Genomic DNA, 21,316 nt, shown 5'->3' with positions numbered 1-21,316 from the left:
GTCAAACACACTTTTCGGAAATGTTTTAAACGTGATGCTTTACTCGTCAGCCGTGCAATCAAACGGATCCTGGATTGATGCTTCCAGGGACATGCGCCGGGTTTTAATTGGTGCTGACCCTCAGAGCCTCTTTGGGAAATGTAAAGGAATACCCTGGTCGATGGACGGAAAATTGACCTGTAAACGCAGCTACTGAGAAAGTACAAGGTCCTGGGAGATGTGGGATTAATCCAGTGTCAGGTCTGCATCCTCCACGTTCGATTTTGGTGGAAAAAAATCAATGATCACACTGAGTTTTAACATAGCTTGGTCCGCGGGTTCAAGCTTTTCTACTTTTACCGTATCGCCTCTGGGATTCTTTTTGACTGAGCACAACTTGATAGTCAGCCATGTACAGAGATGCACGACGGCCAGGGACACATTCCGGGCTGGCTCGGTGATTGCAGGCTTGCAGTGGATTGCAAAATGAAGTGTTTATTACTACCTGCGTTGCCTGTAGATTTGCAGGCTCATCCCTACACGAGCCCTTTGACTTAGACCTGGTTTATACTCCAAATATGTTTATTTTCACATATGCTTCCTTTTTTACATCTATTGAAACGATCCCCTTTTCTGGACATAGCATGTTATGAAAGTTGATTGTACTAATGTTTGAGACATGTATTCCCTACAGCGTTGTGCACCCTAATTGGTCATTATATTTACACACCTGTGCCGCAGATTCCAACTCCTATATGCTGGTTAATGTTTCAGGCCAGTTGGCCGGAGAGCGGGCTCTTCTACTGCTCCCTCGCATTACAGGTAGGTTTCACATCCCGTCTGGCTGCCACTTGGGCTCAACTTAGCCTGACCTTCTCAGATCATTCGGGAAGCTTACCGAGCGGGAAGCTTACCAATCGAGAAGCTCAGTGGAGTGTTGTGCAGTCAATCGAGGTAAATAGAATGAGAACCTCCAAATAAATTGGATGCAACATAGTGGGAGCAGAACAGCCGGCATCAGCTTAACTACTCAATACGATTGTCTGCCTTGTTTCCTTTTGAATACATCCCTAAGCCTTAGCAAGTGTGGTGATGGTTAAAAAAAGCTTTAATTCAGGATTTACACTTCTTCAATCCAATCAATTTTCTGAAACGTCATTTAGCATCTGCTTTCAGAAGTGCTTTACATCCACAATATGCTTTGCAATCAGCGGTGAATTCGCTGTCAGCGGAGTGCTCGTGCAGTGCACTGCCTCAGGTAGGACACCATGAAACTTTCACCCTCCCCTTCCTCCCCTTCCTCCCATTCCTCCCCTTCTTACCCTCGGGCACCAAGATATATTCCAAGTTTGCCAATAACAATCCTGCCATGATGAATCCGCCATGGCTCTCTATTTCAAATTCTCTTTTTTTCTCTTTCTCTTTGTCTACAATATCAAGACTCAAGCAAAGCAAAGGTGATATAAGGTATGAACTGACATTTGTGTAGCAAGGGAACTCTTGGGCACAAGAAGCAAGGGAAGGAATGAACAGGAAAAGATGAGAGAGAGGAAACATGAGAAACATGATGAGAGGGAGGAAAGGAAACACTGCAACCAACAAGTAAAATAATTAGGTTAGAAAGCGTTAGTGGAGATAATAATGATGGGGGTAACGATGCGATAGGGTATCCTTGTGTGTATATTATCTCCTGCAACGTTTTCTACTGCCAATAACCCGACCGAACCCAACCATCTCACTTGCTTATTCTATTGTTCCCTTCCCTCCTCTTTCTTTCCTATTCATTAATTCCTTTGCTTGTTGAGTCCAAATGTGGCCCGACTTCTCCACTTTCAGCTCTTTCCTTTTTACCCTCTGTCATCCCAATTTCCCACAACCCCTAATCTTGTATAGTTTCTATATCAAAAGTCAATCTATCTATTCTATGTGTAAATGCAAGTTGCCTGATTGTGTCTGAACGGGGTAAACGTCGTAACCACAGCACGTATAATGCTGAATGATACCTCATTTAAGAGCTATTGGGTCCAGACAGTGCATGAGTTAAAATTATTGGCATTCATGTAATATCGAGTTATATTCATTTTTGTTGCACGTGTGGTATATAGGCACAGTCGTTATTTTCCACACCTACCAGAAAAAAATATATATATATTAAACCACAAACTATTCAATCAATTCTGTCAACATATAATTACATTTCCATCCATTTACTTTACTGAGAAACCTTAGCAGTCTTGACAGTGAGTGACTAGTACGCTGTTAAAGGAAAATCATGACAATGAAAAAACGAATTTGAATTCACTTACATTCCAATTCACTTACCAACAAATTTACTTACAAACTTCTGGTTCTAGTTATACAGTCGTGGCCAAAAATATTGGCACCCTTACACTTTTTCAAATAACTCACAATTTTCTTTAAAAATAAGTTGAAATTGACAAAAGTATTTGGTCTCCACAATTCTTTATTTCAATGTTAATATTACAGAACCTTTGTTTTTTTTTTATTCAGAACTTAATATATCCTTTTAAATCAGCAACACAACACACACAACATGCATTTTAAGGCCATTTTCCCTGCTAGAGCGGGGGTTAGCCTTGCGGTCCCCATGACAATCTTCTCCATTTTGCCATATTTTCTGCATCTCTCCTTGTTAACCCCCTTGCCCGCATTTCTTCTTCGACCATCTTTAGCCAAGTCTTTCTCGGTCTTCCCCATCCTCTACTTCCTTCAACATTCATTTTCATCACTCTTCTCAACCAGTCACTTTCATCCTTCCTCAACACATGACCAAACCATCTCAACCTGTTCCTCTTCACAGCATCAATCACAGGCTCTATTCCCATCATCTTTCGCAATTCATCATTTGTCTTCCTCTCTCTCAACGATACCGCGCACATCCACCGAACCATTCGCATTTCCACCCTTTCCAGCCTTCGTTGCTGCTCTACGTTCATTACCCATGTCTCGCTCCCATAAATCATAACACTTCTCACACATGCAGCATACACCTTTCCCTTCAGCTTCAACGACACTCCCCTCCTCATCAGCACGCCACTCAGTTCCCGAAACTTCTTCCATGCACATCTCACTCCAGCGACCGTTGCCGAGTCTGATCCACCTTCTCCATTCAGCATGTCTATCTCCATGTCTTCTCCATTCTTCTCCATGGTAGCAAAATGTTTTCACACCTTCCAGCTTCACGCCGTCTCCAAGATCCAACTCAACATTTCCTCCATCTGCAGTTCCCTCTGTGCATAGCTTACATTTGAATGTAGCTGCCACACTGGTTAATGACACTCTCAGACCACTACATTTTTGATGAACCCACTCAGCGCACATTGTACATTGAATGTAGTTCACTCCGGCACCCTTCCTCCACACAGCACATGGCCACTTCCCAGTTCTTTCCAGCTCACCACATGCTTTACCATTTGCCATCACCTTCGTCTTTCCTATATTCACCTTCAGACCTTTTGTCTCCATACATTCCTTCCACTTGTTCATCTTCTCCTTCAGTCCATCCATACTTTCCGCAATGAACACCAGATCATCTGCATACAACAACTCCCACGGTAAACCCTCCTTTACGTTCTGAGCCAGCACCTCCATCACAGGAGGACTGTGATGGAGGACTGTTTGTGAGGACATCACAAATAGTAGTGGACTTAGTACCAATCCCTGATGCACTCCCACCTTCACCTCAAACGCACTCCCACCTTCACCTCAAACGCACCACTGTTCCCGTCCTTCGTCCTTACAGCTGTGCGCGCTCTTTTGTACATTGCCATCACTACTCTGATCAACCATTCCTCCACTCCTAACTTCCTCAATGCCCATGTCAATACTTCGCGTGGAACCCTATCGAATGCTTTCTCCAGATCAACAAACCCAAGAAACAACTTCTTCCTCTTCTCCATGTACGTCTCCTGCAAAAAAAAAAAATGGCATTGACAAGATTATTGACACCGTAAACTTAACATTTGGTCGCACGGCCTTTGGACAAAATAACTGCAGTCAAGCGCTTTCTATAGCCATGAATGAGCTTTCTCCACCTCTCTACTGGCACTTTGGCCCACTCTTCTTGTGCAAACTGCTCCAGTTCTCCAAGATTTGAAGGTTCCCTTCTCCCAACTGCTGTTTTCAGGTCTCTCCACAGATGTTCAATGGGATTTAGATCTGGACTCATTGCTGGCCACTTCAGAACAGTCCAGCGTTTTGTCTTGAAGCATTCCTGGGTGTTTTTTGAATTGTGTTTGGGGTCATTTTCCTGCTGCAAGACCCATAACCTTTGACGGAGACCCACCTTTCTGACACTGGGTTGAACATTGTGCTCAAAATTCCTTGGTATTCTACTGATTTCATGATTTCTAAAATGCCTTGGTAATCTCCTGATTTCAGGATGCCATGCACATATTCAAGGCACCCTGTGCCAGAGGCAGCACTGCAACCCCAAAACATCACTGAACCACCTCCATGTTTGAGGGTAGGGAAGGTTTTCTTTTCTATGAAGGCTTCATTTTGTTTTCTGTAAACATAGAGATGATGTGCTTTCCCAAAAAACTCTAATTTGGTCTCATCTGTCCACAGGAAATTCTCCCAGAAGGAGTTTGGCTTGTTCAGGTATGTTTTGGAAAACTCCAGTCGCCTTCTTATGTCTCTCTCGCAGCAGTGGGGTCCTCCTGGGTCTCCTACCCCCTTTTATTTAGTTGACGACAGATTGTGCGAGTTGAAACTGTTGTACCTTGCATCTGAAGGTCAGCTTGAATCTGTTTGGCAATTGATCGAGGTACTTTCTCCACCATTCGAACAATCCTTCGCTGCAATCTTCGATCAAGTTTTCTCTGGCGGCCACGTTTAGGGAGGTTGCCTACAGTACCATGGGCCTTAAACTTCCTGATAACATTAAATATGGTGGACACAGGAACATCAAGGTCTCTGGTGATGGACTTGCAGCCTTAAGATTGTCCATCATTGGCTACAATCTTGTGTCTGACCTCCTCAGACAATTCTCTGGTTGTCCTTCGTTTTTCCATGCACATTGCGGTACACACAGTGACACAAAGCAGCAGAATGACTTCTTTTCTCTTTTCAAACTGGTTGAATGAGTGATTTTTATATTGCAGGCACCTACAACTCACGACAGGTGAGTTCAATTTCAAAGTAAGGGAGAATCACCTGCTTGAAATCTAATTATTTCTAACAACTTCTAAAAGGTACCAATATTATTGTCTGGGCCATTTTAGGATTTCTGTGTGGAATAAGCTAAGATTTAGCCTTTTTTTTCAGCTTTTTTGTTTTGTTCCACTGCAAACCAAAGAAAAATACATATGTGGATCCCAAAAGAATTTTTTATTTCAACAATTTTTCTGGAAGAAATGGTGCATTATTTGAAGAAAGTGCAAGGGTGCCAATATTTTTGGCCACGACTGTGTGTGTGTGTATATATATATATGTGTGTGTGTGTATATATATATATATATATGAGGGCCTGTTGCAAAGTAATGCCTCCTACTCTTTTTCTCCCTAACAGAAAATGATGTTTGAATGAAACAAAGCACAGTCCGCATATTAGTTCTTCCTGCATCTGGCTGTGAAGTTTTGTAATTCTGACACTAGATGTCTCAGTGATATGTTTGTCAAGATGGCAGAAGGCAGCAAGACATTGCCAGTGCTGTGAAGCATGAAGCTCTGCTGATGAGAGTTGGGATGCCTGACTCAGGATGAGATAAATGGAGATGAGAGCTGGGTGCACCATTATAATCCTGAGCGTAAGAGGCAGTCATTGGAGTATCGCCACAAGGATCACCAGCCCCAACTTGGCTCTGTCAGATTTTTTCTTTTTCCCAAACTTAGGGAACACCTTCGTTTAGACTTTAGAACATCTTTCTTTGGGCGATGTTGTCAAGGCCGCTGTAAAGCGATGTTCAAGTCAGCAGGTTCTAATGTGACGGCATCACAAAACTACTTGAACGATAGCAGAAATGTGTGGACCACAGTGGTGATTATGTTGAGAAATAAATATACATCATGGTAGAACAAAGATTGATGTTAGTATCTGTCTTTGTTTGAATTAAATATCTTCACCTGTTTTGGAGAAAAATAATAGGAGGCATTTCTTGCCCTCGTTTATATCAAAATTAAATACAGGTACTGTTGCAGTCTGCGAAAGACACAGAAATGCACACTGTTAAAAGCAGTGTCAGTCAGCCTAGGTTTGTTTTAGGATCCCTTTTGAGAAATAAATCAATCCACGGATGCATTTTTGGATCACTGGCAATCAGCCCATTATAAATGGCCAAGATCCAAGGATACTACATGAATGGTTTTAAGAAGATAGCAGGACTGAGTCAATTGGACAGGTGTAAGTTTTGCAAGGTACAAACAGAAAACATGGCCATTTCCTATCGGGATAGAAAAGGTCATGTCAGAACAGCTGTACACCCAAAAGCACAACAAGGTATGTGGAGTAATCCACTGGCACATTTTCCAAAACGTTGATATTCCAGTTCCACAAAACTCATGGAAACATGAACCAAAAACAATCAATGAAAACAAGGACATAATGCTCACATATGACCTAATGGTCCCATCCAGTGTGAACATAGAAAACAAAGCACTGCGACCAGATATCATACTTGGGGACAAAAAAAGAAAAGATGGCATTGCTAATTGAGGTGTATGTTCCCAGCGATTTTGGTCTAAATAAAGCAGAAATCAAGGAAATGACCCAATATCAAGATCTCAAGAATCAAGTGAAAAGATCCTGGAAGCTGAAGAACGCCAAAAGTGTACCGGTGATAATTATAGCAACGGGAATGATAAAAAGAAGAACCTCACAAATATCCTACAAACCATCCCTGGGAACATTACCACAAACTAACTACAGCTTGAGGCTGTCTGGGGCTCAGTGACGATCCCGAGAAGAGCCCTCGGAACAAAACTCTGAGAACAACAAAACTACACAACTTAGCCCATGAATCACGAACCTTCACCGAAACGGAGGTGGATACTTTGTCATGAGAGGACTCCGTTCCACCTTGAATGAATGAATGAATGAACTCCGTAAAAGCGTTGGATATCTCTCAATGAAATGAGAGAACTCCGTTCCACCTTCTAAAACTCAAATTGTGGAGATATCCAACACACACACACACACACACACACACACACACACACACACACACACACACACACACACACAAAACACACAAAACACACAAAACACACACTCCAGTCGTAATATTGAAAGGATAATGGAGTCATTATTTTGATAATCACCTACTTATTACCTAAGTCACAGTAGGTGACGAATCATGGCCTATCTGTTTGTATCTCTGTCTCTCTGTGAGCAGGATATCTCAAAAAGTTATGATCAGATTCAGACAAAATTTCATGGACAGATTGGGGTTCTGACAAGAATGAATTCATTTGATTTTGGTGAAGATCCCAATACGGGAATTTTAAAGTGATTCGTCAACGATATATAGCATGATATTTCAAAAAGTTGTGGACGGATTTTGACAAAACTTGGTGGATGAGTTGGGTAAGTGACAAGAACAAGCTGTTTAGATTTTGGAGGTTCGGTTGCACATCCGGCTTATACGTGCGATATGAAACATAAACTGTTCAGCTGAGCAGAGGTAGGCTATCTACCGAGTGCCGTTCTAGTTCATCATTGATTTTACTGAACTTGGATTTTGGAAAAATTGTCGAAATCGAAATTTAAGTCAGACCTGGATTTGCAGATTGCATTTTTGTCTAACTGCAGTGCCGTGAACCTGGCTCAAAATGCTCAACCGAACCTAATTTTGACAATTAAATTTTCTGCAATGTTTACTTTGGTTACAATTTACTCGGTAAATGAAACAATTTAGCAAATTTGATGTTCTACCCACCGTTCTTGCATAATTTAATTTGGCTGATATAAGTCTTTGCTATGTTGACAATTCCAATGACTTCATATTCTCACTTTTTAATTCTCTATTATATTATTAATGCCAGGCCAACAAATGACCCCAAATCTTTGATGCTTTCTGCTTACACAATATTTGTCCAACAATTTAACTATACAAAATCAATGAATGACCTTCACTTGCCCCCCTCACTCCATTACCTCATTCTTCCTCAGAAAATGATACACACTGCCTCAGCTTTTCCTTCCTCCATTCGGGATCACACAACCTCAGCCCCGGAACGCTCAACGTCTACGTTGCTGTCAATGCCGGTCTCACAACCAATCCCATCTGGAATGTCACGCACAGCTTCGGCCACCACTGGAGTAATGCCGAGCTTGCAATCAGCACCTTCTGGCCTAACAGCTACCAGGTGTGTGCCCAACACAGGATATCACAATAACTTTAAAGCTTACTCCTGTGGTGTAATGGTATCACCATTGTGACCTCTGTCCTTCCCTGCCTGACATCGGCACCCCAATGTCCGCGGCCTCCTTTATGGAGCTTAGTGTCATTCCCTTGCATTTAATCATGGTTTTGTTCGTGGCTGGACCTCCTGTCTTACGGTATTCCCTTTTTAACACAAAAGTTGTTTGAAGATGATAATTATGATGATAATTACACCTCGCTATATTGTGTTTAAAGTGGCAAGCGGCTGTGATGCGAATCGCCGCACAATCGTGGCAGGTTACGATTTGGATCAGACATATTCTTCCTGGCCTTTTATTCCCTAGCTCAAATATGCTCAACCGTGACATCTGACTTGTCACTTTGTCTCTTTAAATTAGAACTTCCTCAAATTGTGCGGTACATCCGGAAGTATATATATCTGGTTGATCCAGAGATAAATGCTCCACCTGTGGTTGGATATTGGCCTTTACTCCATTTTTGTATATTGGCCTTCACTCCTTGGTTGGATATTAGACTTTACTCCATGGTTGGATATTGGACTTCACTCCATTGTTGGAATTAGCCTTCACTCCATGGTTGGATATTGGCCTTTACTCCATTTTTGTATATTGGCCTTCACTCCTTGGTTGGATATTGGCCTTTACTCCATGGTTGGATATTAGCCTTTACTCCATTTTTGTATACTGGCCTTCACTCCTTGGTTGGATATTGGCCTTTACTCCATGGTTGGATATTAGCCTTTACTCCATTTTTGTATATTGGCCTTCACTCCTTGGTTGGATATTGGCCTTTACTCCATGGTTGCATAATGGCCTTCGCTCCATGGTTGGATATTGGCCTTCACTCAATGGTTGGATATTGGCCTTCACTCCGTGTTTGGATATTGGCCTTCACTCCATGGTTGGATATTGGCCTACACTCCATGGTTGAATGTTGGCCTTCACTCCATGGTTGAATATTAGCCTTCACTCCATTTTTTGGATATTGGCCTTCGCTCCATGGTTGGATATTGGCCTTCGCTCCATGGTTGGATATTGGCCATCACTCCATGGTTGGATATTGGCCTTCACTCCATGGTTGGATATTGGCCTACACTCCATGGTTGAATGTTGTCCTTCACTCCATGGTTGAATATTAGCCTTCACTCCATTTTTTGGATATTGGTCTTCGCTCCATGGTTGGATATTGGCCATCACTCCATGATTGGATATTAGCCTTCACTCCATGGCTGGATATTGACCTTTGCTCCATGGTTGGATACAACAACAACAACAACATGCATTTTAAGGCCATGTTCCCTGCTAGAGCGGGGGTTAGCCTTAAATCCATGGTTGGATATTGGCCTTAAATCCATGGTTGGATATTGGCCTTCACTCCATGGTTGGATATTGGCCTTCACTCCATGGTTGGATATTAGCCTTCACTCCATGGTTGGATATTGGCCTTCACTCCATCGTTGGATATTGGCCATCACTCCATGTTTGGCTGCATAGTGTCATGCTCCCATCGTATTTTAATTATGTCCTGAGTGAGTCCCTGGGCCTCAAAGTAACCATAAAATACTTTGGTCTTCGGACGTCTTAATTCACTAACTCGGGCCAGAGAACACAGCTCTCCCATGGCTTTTCAGGGGATTGTTTATCATTTATCGTATTTGTACAACACAACTTTCCACGTATTCTACAATGGAACTGAGGAAAAACTTTGACGAGAATTTGTGTTTGCGGTTAAACTTTTTGTTCCATCTGACACATTTGATACGTTGCTGTGTAATGTCACCTAATCTTGTCTTTTATAAGTCACTGCATTTTAACTAGCAGAGAGATGCCTATTTGAGCTTTCTATGGGGGATGTTAATCTTAGTTTGGAATTTCGACAAGAGTAACCTCACACGGCGGCAGATTTTTGTGAATTATGCCATACTGACATTTTTGTCTATGACGGCATGGAGGACAAGTGACTTTAAAGCAAAGGATTCCGGCTCTGAAATGTGTCTCTGTAACTGTGCATAGTCAGGCAATCTGAACTCAGATCATTGGATAAACAGAGTGGATCGAAGGAACGGGCAGGAAAAATGTAGGCCATGGTTGATGAGAGTCCCAGACTCTGGGATAAAATACGTGTTGACTCTGCATTTTTCGTTATTGGAGTGATTTCAAACGGTGCATGGAGTTGAAAATGATGATTTCAGCAATGGGAGAAAGCAAAAAGAGGTTTTCAGTTGTGGAGCGATGTTACAAATGTTACTTTTTGGTCAATTTATTTGGGTTCTCTTTTTCTCCATTGATGTAAGGCGAATGGAAGAGCTGGTGTGGTCATCACATGCACGACGAGGATGTGAGGAGGTGTCGGGTTAATTATGTGTGAATGTCAAGTACAGCAGAAAATGGACAAACCAACACATTGTATTTGGACTTGAACCCGCTATCACGTCATTATGAGCTATCTGCTCAGTTGGGAACGTCAAAAAGGCTCACCCAAAACAACAGCCCCACTGCCTTTCCAGGTGATTTTTGAAGTGGTCGCCTCCAGCTTTGGCCGGGCCTACGTCGCAGTCGATGACATCCAGCTTTTAAAGCACCCGTGCGGTGAGTGCGCTTTCCTCGATGACACCGGGTAATTTAATGCTGGGTGAGCATGCGTCTGCAGAGAGGGTTTTATGTATTTTTTACGGAGCTGTGTTGACAAAATTGCGGGCATGCCATGATTTGCCGCATGGTATTGTTCATCCTCCATTGCCATGCAGGCAAAGCCCCACATTTTCTGCGCCTTGGGAATGTGGAGGTGAACGCAGGACAAAACGCCACTTTCCAGTGCATCGCCGCAGCAAGGGCAGCAGCGAATGACCTCATGTGGTTGCAGGTGCTGCTTTTTCCCCATCTCACTTTTAAAAACACACCTTTCCCATAGCATTATTTCCTTCCGATCACAACAACTGCAATTTCGACCATCTTTGATCCTTTTTGACACACAGGCAGCGGTTTTCTGTTGGGGCTTTTACCAAGTTTTGGATTTTGATTGAAGCAACCTGGTATATTAGCATTATATACGAGGATAAGTCAAAAAGTATCCGCAATGTTTTATTTGTATTTCTCACTTGCATGGTATAAGATTGCGAAGCCTGGTGTTGGCTTAGCGGTTAGGGTGCTGGTTTAGCACCCTGGGTTCGAATCCCGGTCAATCGCTGAATTAACACCAGGGGGGTTGACTCAGCCTGTCATCCTTCCGAGGTCGGCAAATTGAGCACCAGCTCACTGGTAATTCCCTGTGTGTCGCAAGAGGCGACTAACAGGGTTGGCGGCAGGAAAGGCATCCGGCCATAAAACATTGCTTCAAAAAGGGTACCATGATGCCCAAAAAAGGCCAACCCCTGCTCTGCGGGGAAAAATGGCCTCTAAAGGTGGTTCATGGTATAAGATTGCACGAGGTCTCATTTTTCCACATAGTCACCCTGCTTTTCAAAACACTTGGCTCAGCGGTGCACAGGCCTTTGTATACTATATATGTATGCTATATATGTATACTATATATGTATATATATATGTATATATATATATATATATATATATATATAGTATATATATATACATATATATATATATATATATATATATATATATATATATATATATATATAATTATATATATATAATTATATATATATGTTATCAGCTGTGTGCGAAGCCACACGTACCGCCTCCTTCACCTCGTCATCGTTTGGTTTCCCAATTTTGGTGAGCAGTACGAGGGTGGCCGTTGTCATTCGACAAGCGAACACCTGATGACGACAGCCTTCCTCTGACTTGAAATTGTCACTGGCTTCAAATTCACGCCACTCTGCCTTGGTGCAAGTTGAAAGTGGTGCAGACATGTTTGCAGCATAATTACAACTGAAGTCAGACAAATTGCGGATACTTTTGACTTATCCTCGTACATCGGCAGTCATCCCAGACTACTTTTTTTCCACATGCGTCTGCATATGCTGTGTTCTTATAAACACGACACCATCAATGTAAACCGACTAAGGTAGCCAACGATGCTGGACTGACTGTGGCTAGACACCCGCTGGCTCTGCCGACAGGTACACTCAGTCACTAGTCACCTGGAGAATCCTTTTTGGGTAAAATGTATAAGTACCACTTTCTTACTTACGGTCCGATGCGGAAAAATGTGCGGCGTGGGCCAAAGTGCCTGATGCGTTGTTCAGTATTCTGCCTGTGTTCCGCACTCCATAAGATGTGAGGTTTATCAGCGAGACCGATCCCTCAAAGCACTCGGTAAGCAGAATGAGTATGGTGCCGGTAATCCAACAAACATTCAGAATGGATGCGAGCGGTGTGCACAAAGAGAGGGCGAGTGTTTAAATTGCTAGAATGATGAAAATATTGCTACCTGAGGTCATATGGTTGCAAGTAACGGTGTTGGTCTTTCCTTGTTGTTCTGTTCAATGCTTTGCGATCAATCGGTCACACCTTATGGAGTGCGGAAATTAGTTATCATTTCAGCGAACAAGAAAAAAAAAGATGTCTTGATGGTGTAATTATTTCTTCAGCGATTTCATTCAAAATATGCAAATTTATATGTGTGAAATTGCCCGTGAGACCAAAGGTTATAAAAAGGTCTCATTTGAAGAGACCCTTCAAACTTTTCCTTTCTCGCATTAACTTGCTGGAGACATGAACACATCCCTGGTGTGAGAGGCCCGAAGGCTGACCGAGCGCCTTCCGGTGAGGCCCAACGAGCTGCATGACTGTTTGCACATGCACACACTTTCTCCGCCACACAAGCTTTTGGTCCTTCTCTCCCGATGTCCCTCCTGCAGCGGAGCAACGGGCGAGACGTCCCGGTGACGACGGTGAAGGCCGTGGTGTACCGGCGCTTCGCCGCGTCATTCGATATTGTCCACACCTCCAGCGAAGATGCTGACCGCTATCGCTGCGTCACCAGTGCAGTGGATGGTGCGGGTGTGTCGAACTTTGCCGAGCTAATCGTCAAAGGTATGGCTTTGGGGGTTTGGGGAGGAGAGGTGGTTGGAGGTGTTCAATCATTCATTTATTTCTTCAATGATTGTCCATATGCATTGGTTCATTCATTCTTTCACTTTTACAATGAGCATTATTCCTTCATTCGTTTATTCACTATTTTCTACAATGAGTTAATTTTATACATTCATTCATTCCAACAATGGGCTCGTTATTGTGCATTTTTTCATCCATGTTGTTTTCAGTATATTGAAATCGTAGCAAACTTGCCATTTGGATGTACATACTGAATTGTTGTTCTCACCACCTGTGTGGTTATGCACAGGAGAGGCCTGTATCCTAGTGAATGTTACTCATTCCAAAACAAATTTAAAAGTATTTTTTTCTTTTCATTATTTTCCTCATCGACACTCAGAGCCTGGTGTTGGCTTAGCGGTTAGGGTGCCGGCTTGGGATCCTAGGATCCTGGGTTCGAATCCCGGTTGAGTGCTGAATTAACACCAGGGGGGTTGACTCAGCCTGTCATCCTTCCGAGGTCGGCAAATTGAGCACCAGCTCACTGGTCATTCCCTGTGTGTCGCAAAAGGTGACTAACAGGGTTGGTGGCAGGAAGGGCATCCGGCCATAAAACATTGCTTAAAAAAGGGGACCACGGTGCCCGAAAAAGGCCAACCCCTGCTCTGTGGGGAAAAATGGCCTCCAAAGGTGGTTCTTCCTCATCTCCACTCGGGCACAAAACATCCTGTAGCACGTAGTCCCCGATAAGCCATGCGTGCCGGTACTCTGACTCGTGCCGCTTATTTGGCATGTTGGACGGCCTTCCGTACGCCAGGTAGCGACACCAAGGCCACAGCAAATGCCCATTAATTGTGTTGGTTGAGCCGATTCCTAAATCATCCTTTTATTCCCAGCGCCATGTTGGTTGCCATTAACATAACATTTAATTAGCCTCAGTGCAAGAATCTTTTTAGAAGCAGTACTTGCTTCAGTCAGCTGTATTGATGGCCTCCACTAGCTTGGGCTTGAATCCCAGGTCTTGCGTTGATTTATCTTTTTCTTATATTGCCCTTGTCTTTCATCTGCTCACATACTTCTTCATAATCCTCAGTCGCTGAGGAAACGAGACCTTATACAGCACGACTACCGCTCCCTGGAATTTCAATGTCCTTTACCAAGCTGCACTATACCAAAAGAGATGACAGTTATAATCATTTTCCTAAGGCTGTCTTCAAATGCCCATTTCAGTTTTACAGCATTGGTACAGAGACATCTATCATTTCTTACTTTTGATTACACTCATTTTACTCCATTAGCTTTCTATGCATGCTCGGATGCAGGTTTGCCATGGCACTTTTCGATTCCTGAAAGAATACCTTCCCAAGCAATGTTTACCCTTCCCTTTGTTTCCCAAGCTGCCTCTGCCGGCAATGCCAGTGGCCGGGGTGTGGATTGAGCAAAGCACCTGGGTACAAAGGATGTCTTTACTAACACTCTGCAAATTGGTTCACACATCGTGGAACCGACAGCATTATTAAATGTGGCATTAGTTAAGTGCAGCTGATGCTTTAGACATGACATTGCCTTTTGAATGACTGTAAATGGTTTGTACACACTAATTTTGCTGGCAGCAATGACAATAATACCTTTGCTGGGAATTCTCCCTAGACGGCGAAGCAATTTGCCATGCAAGGCCCATCGTGCGCGGTCAAACCCGTGCCGCCTTTGTGCGGCGGTGGGCATCCCGCCAACTATTTAATTGTGCAACGCTGGAGACCCTGGACCCTGCTCAATAATTTATTCCATAATATGTCACCTCCCCCATCACCTTCGTCAAAGCTTGTAATTTGCTTTCCCCGTGGCAGAGAAGCTTTTGCCGTCCGAGTGACACAACAGGACTCCTTATCCACGTCTGCGCCTTTCATTTCATTTCACTTCTTGTTTAAATCTCAGAATCGGTCGACTCGAGCTAAGCCCGCAAGATGCAAGCATGTCAGCAAAGAGGAAGAGAGCACCGTTAATAAGCCTCCACTTCGAACTGCAGCCTCTAGCTGTCACTTTGTGCATTAGCTCGAGAGTCCGCACCATGTGGATTGATGTGCCGCACTGTCGATTTGAATATGGTGCAAGGGCATTGTGCACCGGGCCTGATAGCAGTGTATGCCCGGTGCTGTTCTTACCGCTCTCCCAAACGTATGCATTGCTGAGAGAACCAGGATCTATTATTCCAGCGACAGCTCGCCTTGCAGATGTCTACCTTTATTAAGCTGATGAGGAGAGCTGTGTAATAAATAGGGTGTTTCTACTCTGGTAGGCTTCCATTTGTGCATCGGTTGCAGCCACGAGCTTGGTTGGTCATCTGTGCATGACAATCCTTGGGGGGTGACGGACACCTGAAGTGTGGTGTGCATTGCAGATTTCTGTACACGCACGGTGGTGACGAGGGGGAGGTGGCGCGTTTTGCTGCCTCCCTCTCGTCAGTGACTGATGGCTATTGATTGTACGCTTCTGAGGGTCAAAAGTTAAAACCTACTGTACCTACACTGGTATATTCAAATTTCCAATGAAAAATTATACCGATTTAACCCATATGTCGATATATCGCCAGACCCTAATACACACCCTCTAATGGAAGTGGATACTTTGAGACCTGGCAGGTCTCCGTTCCACCTACTGACACTCACCCACGTGTGGAGATATTAACAGTTCACACACACATACACGTGCACACACTGAGGTGCACACTTTGAGACCTGGGAGGGCTCTGTTCCACATTCTGAACCCCTCATATGGAGATAACAACCAACAACACACTCGACTCCGACCGGGTTAAACTCCAAAAGTCTTGGCCTACTACTCATCTCCCCTCTTTTGTTCCTTTTTCTCCTTTCTCTCTCTACAAGAGTGAGGCTCTTGGAAGAGCAAGGTTAAAATTCATATATGTCCCTTTGTCATATGTTCTATGTGTAAGTTCTTATACAAGACTCAACTAAGTATACAAAAAGGGTTAATGGGAGTAAATAATGACCATTGGTCAGGATGGGAGTAGTGTATTGCCTGCTTAAAGCCTTAGAGGGAAGACAGACAAACCTCTGAAAGGTGTTTCCATAGATAGGAAAAGCAAGGAACAAAGTCAATGAGTTGTGCAGACAGCCTGAACTGTGGACGTTTAACCAGGAGGGGGTTACTGTAAGAACGCGTACATCCTGTCATCAATAGGGATGGTTGGATAACTGAGCGAGCAGAGGGAGTAATACCGGAGAATAAACGGTAGAAAACACAGAAACCACCTGCAAGATGAGATCAGCAAACCTTTCGCTTTGGCTTCATAGTGTGAGATTCCAATAATTTTGAGGGCTTCAGATTCCACATAATCCAGCAGAGACAGATGTGATGTTGCGGTACCAGCTAATAGGTGAGCGCAGTGCTCCATTGAGCTTCAGACAAGGGCCTTGTAGTCTGCGAGTAGCTCTGATGTTCCAAGGAAATACTTTGATCGACGGAGGATGCCCAGTTTGCGGCTGCTTTGGAGGCCAGCTTTGCAATGTGGTTGCCCAGGAGAGGTCATGGCTGATGGTGAAGCCTAGAAGTTTAAGAGACTGAACCTCTTCCAGTGGCTGATCATGGAAATAACCAAGTGAGTTGGTTTGATTCTCTTTCTGGAGAAACAGGGTGGACAGTGAGATATTCGAGAATTGAAGTTGAAGGACTGTTCAATTTATCGAAGCAGCTTCGAAAGCATTCCATATCAGCAGAGTGCTGCAGCCACAGCCTGCCTAGCAGAGGGATGTGCATACTGTATGAAACAATGTGGACTCATCTGCAAAAAGGAAGAGCGTTTTCCAGAGTATCAGAGAGATCATTTATGTAGATGAAGAACAAGACGACCCCAAACTGCCTTGGGGAACTTTGGCCTCCACTGGAAGAGGCGAGGGGTCCATTGATGGCAACGTGGTGACTATGTGAGTGAAGGTCAGAAATACAGGAATTAAGTCGGCCTTCTATGCTACAGGCAGAGAGCTTAACAAGCAAAGTAGGATGCCAGACTGTGTCGAATGTCGAGATATGTCCAGGGAGATGATCCAATCCTTGGAGATGGTGTTCTCACATTTGTGGAACTGCTTTGCCGAGACTTCAATCCCACTCTTCCCTTTTGGCCTTCAAACAGACGGTACACCACCATCTCATGTCACCCCCACCCCCACCCATGAACCTTAATCATCCCTTTAATCCATCCTAACCCAATCCTCTTCCTTGCAGGTTCTGGGTTTTTCCCTTCCTTCTCTCCTCATTTCCTTTTCATTCATTACCCTGCTTGTTTTGTCCACCTGGGCCATACTGCCCTACTGTCAGAACGTTGCCTCTACATCCTACATCTCCTCACTCTTCCATGAGCCTCAATCTCGTATTAAAAACTGATATCATTTTGCACTGTAATCGATATGGCTGCCATTGCCCGGTGAATTTGTGTGCAGTGGTAGTGCAACCAGCTCACCTTTACGGAATTGGAAAGTTCCATTGTGTTTGCTCCGAAAATGCATTTTTCAGTCCCCAGACGTCAAATCCTGCCAACGTTAACTGTTTGCAGCTGTGAAAGCTTCACAGGCAGGCGCAAACCATATGAAACTTAAACACAAATGTTCCCTCTTTTTCTTATTGCGTGCCAGAACGCCCCCCTCTCTGCTTGGCCTGTGCGTGCAAAATCATTCGCATTTATTTTCTGTGGCGGCATTCCAGCTCGGCTGTTTTTGCAGCTTGCTGAGCCGCAGGCATTTTGGTTGCTTTTCATTGGGTTAGGGGTTTAGGGATTGGGAAGGGGATTGATTCTCTTCTGTACCAAATGCACAAGAGATTTTGAGGAGGTTTGGTGGTTTTCATGATCGATACTTGGCACTACCTCGTTTGCTTTTGTATTACAGATTCCTGAATCCAGGTGTCTTCAGATAAATGTTTTGGTCCAGTTGCATAAAGCATCCTTAAGGAAAGATTTGAGGATTTACTTAAATATATCCTTAGGTTTTCCCTGAAGGACACCCTTAATTTGAGGATGGTTGCATATACGAATATTCCTTAAGTTTTTCCTTAAAACCTTCCTTAAACCCAAGGGAGCACTGCCACCCCCATGTCCTTAAACACCAACCTTTGAGTTTCCAAAAGGCACTCTTCTTGGAAATTGGTCATGAAAACGATGATCATCGCAGCTCGACACCACCAGAGGCTGATCGAACAATACTTCCGCAATTGAGAAATGATTGTACATTGCGAAACACGCTCTGAGTGACAGCCAAATGACTTGGATGTCATTTTCACTCCTTCATGGCATCTGGAATATTTTGCTTGTTGTTTCACACTCGTATTTAACTTTCATAATTTCACACTTTCACCATTCTCTGAATGTTTCCAAACACACATTCGTAACTCTTTCCTTAAGGATAAGGGAATTTTATGCAACCGGGCCATAGTCTGATAAACACGCGTCATTATATGGTTGTCAATGCCTTTGTTGCCGTTGCTTTCCCATAAGCAAATTGCCGAACATTGCAAATGAAAGTTGGAATCCTTATTACCTCTGTCACTGAAGGTGGACGGAGGTTGTTTTCACCCTCTGCCTGGTTGGCAGTCTGTTTGTCTGTGAGCAGGCAATCTCCAAAAGTTATCGATGGATTCAGACAAAACTTGGTGGACAGGTGGTTGGGTGTGTGACATGGATTAATTGATTTTACTTTGGTGAAGATCCAGATCCGCATTCGGATCTGAGAATTTTTTAAAAGTTTAAATGATTCTTCTTCATTGAGAGCTGGGGCTAAAAAAGACGAAACATACCATGATATTTCAAGAAGTTGTGGGCGGATTGTGACAAAACTAGGTGGATGGATTGGGTAATTGACAAGAACAAGCCGATTAGATTTTGGTTCAGATCCGGATCCAGATCCAGCCTATCAGTGGGATACAAAATGTAAACACTTCAGCCTGGCGGAGGTATGCTCTCTACCGAGTGCCGGTCTAGTTTTGTAATACATTGCACCATCGACGGAATATTCTTCGGCCCTTGCCACCGTTTCGTGCATTTTGGCTCTCTTGCAAATTGTAACAGAGGCAAATGGCTTTCTGAAAGCCTCCTTTGATCTCGAAAGTCAGCGTGGACTCAAGACCTGCTGACCCAGGCTATCTGTGAAACTCGATGGTTTTCCAGGGGTTGCTCGTCTGGGCCAGACTGCACTGCAGGAGTGTTCCGGCTGCACAGAGTCAGCAAGCAAACATGAATGCCAAACATTTGGGGCATTGTGAATACCTCGTCTTCTTTTTTTCCCCTGCAACTGAAATTGTTACACCATGTGTCGTTAAAGCAAAATGCAAAGGCTGCCAATAGCGAATCCAACCTGGATGTAGACTCGATTCGCTCAGTGCTGTTAATGTATCTCACATGGTCAGTGCAATGATGTGCATACTGGCCTGGAATAAAATTGAGGGTTTATTTATTATATCTTGTGAATGGTAAGCATAATATACCCTCTGCATTTTTATTTTCAGGGGGTGGGGGGGACTGGGGGAGGGAAGAGCATAAATGAAAGTATAAACAACCAATTTTGTGTAAAGCAACAGACACCAGAATGGCACTCAATAGAGCGCATACCTCCGCCAGGCTGAACAGTTTGCGTTTTGTATCTCATTGATAGGCCAGATCTACATCTGGACCTTAACCAAAATTGAATTGCCTTGTTATTGTCACCCACCTAACTCATTCACCAAGTTTTGTCAAGCTGTCCACAACTTTTTGAGGCATAGTGTTATATATCGTTTTTGGCCCGATCTCTCACTGGTGAATAATCACTTTAAAAAAAAACTCTTCTATCTGGATCCAAATCCAGATCTTCACCAAAATCGAATCAATTTGTCCTTGTCACATGTCACACCCCCAACCTTTCCACCAAGTTTCATCCGAATCCGTGCATACATTTTTGAGAGATCCTGCTCAAAGTCAAACAGTCACACAGACAGACAAACAGATAAACAAACTAACAGGGTGAAAACATAAATTTAAGCATGCATAACAAAGATTCCACAAAATATTGCAGCCATGGTGTAAAGAATCATGAACTATTCATAGCGTGCAAGATAGGCCTTTGTCCATAGCTCATTGGAGTACTGCTCTCCCCTATGGGCTAGAACCTCAGCATCTGTCTCTCCTGGATTATGTGGAATGTAAAGCTTTCAATATCATTGGCCGAAGATGAGGCCGAAGCACAAGGACTGTTGCTCTCACGTATTGGGCAGGTCGGTGACCTATGTTTAGCTCACCTGGAACAAAGTTCAGGGGAGCTTATGCGATGGCGTGTTGTCCGTCCGTCAGTCCATCAGTCCGTAAACACTTGAAACTTCTTCTCCGAAACCGCTGATGGGATTGCGACCAAATTTGGTACAAATGATATTTGTTGTGTTGTGACGAAAGTTTGTTCACGGCATTAAAAAAAATCTTGCCTATGGGTGTTTACCGGGGTCAAAGTGGATCCAGGTTTGACCCCCCCAAAATAGAAATTTGCTTTTTCCTCTGAAAGTACACAAACGATTTTAATGAAACTTTACCACAATATTCACCACCCGTGCTGTACCAAAGTTTGTTCACGGCATTAAAAAAAAATCTGCCCCTTTGGGGATCTATGGGGGGGTTTCCCCCAAAATAGGTATTTGCTTTCTTCTCAGAAACTACACACACAATTTCGATGAAACCTGACCACAACCTGCACCACCCGTGATGTACCAATGTTTGTTCACGCCATTTTAAAAACCTGACCCTTTGGGGATCTATGGGGGGTTGCCCCCCAAAATAAGTATTTGCTTTCTTCTCAGAAACTACACACACAATTTCGATGAAACTTTACCACAACCTGCACCACCCGTGATGTACCAATCTTTGTTCACGCCATTAAAAAAATCTGCCCCTTTGGGGATCTATGGGGGGTTGCCCCCCAAAATAGGTATTTGCTTTCTTCT

The 21,316-nt window shown here is 43.6% G+C and overlaps 1 protein-coding gene across 3 annotated transcripts in view; it reads left to right on the top strand.

Annotated features, from left to right (window-relative positions):
- The window catches only part of LOC137436662 (receptor-type tyrosine-protein phosphatase mu), a 571,417-nt gene that overhangs the window by 35,784 nt on the left and 514,317 nt on the right, over positions 1–21,316 (top strand). For all 3 annotated transcript variants that reach the window (XM_068130656.2, XM_068130657.2, XM_068130658.2), the window contains exons 3-7: positions 721–801; positions 8,111–8,307; positions 10,852–10,933; positions 11,092–11,207; positions 13,168–13,342. In XM_068130656.2, the coding sequence (XP_067986757.2) occupies positions 721–801; positions 8,111–8,307; positions 10,852–10,933; positions 11,092–11,207; positions 13,168–13,342 (651 nt within the window). The remainder of the gene's footprint in view (positions 1–720; positions 802–8,110; positions 8,308–10,851; positions 10,934–11,091; positions 11,208–13,167; positions 13,343–21,316) is intronic.

The sequence above is a fragment of the Myxine glutinosa genome, chromosome 11, assembly GCF_964187855.1.
Source record: "Myxine glutinosa chromosome 11, kmMyxGlut1.1, whole genome shotgun sequence".
Lineage (NCBI taxonomy): Eukaryota > Metazoa > Chordata > Myxini > Myxiniformes > Myxinidae > Myxine > Myxine glutinosa.
Note: the sequence above shows the minus strand (reverse complement) of the source record. Positions and strands in the feature narration are given on the sequence as shown.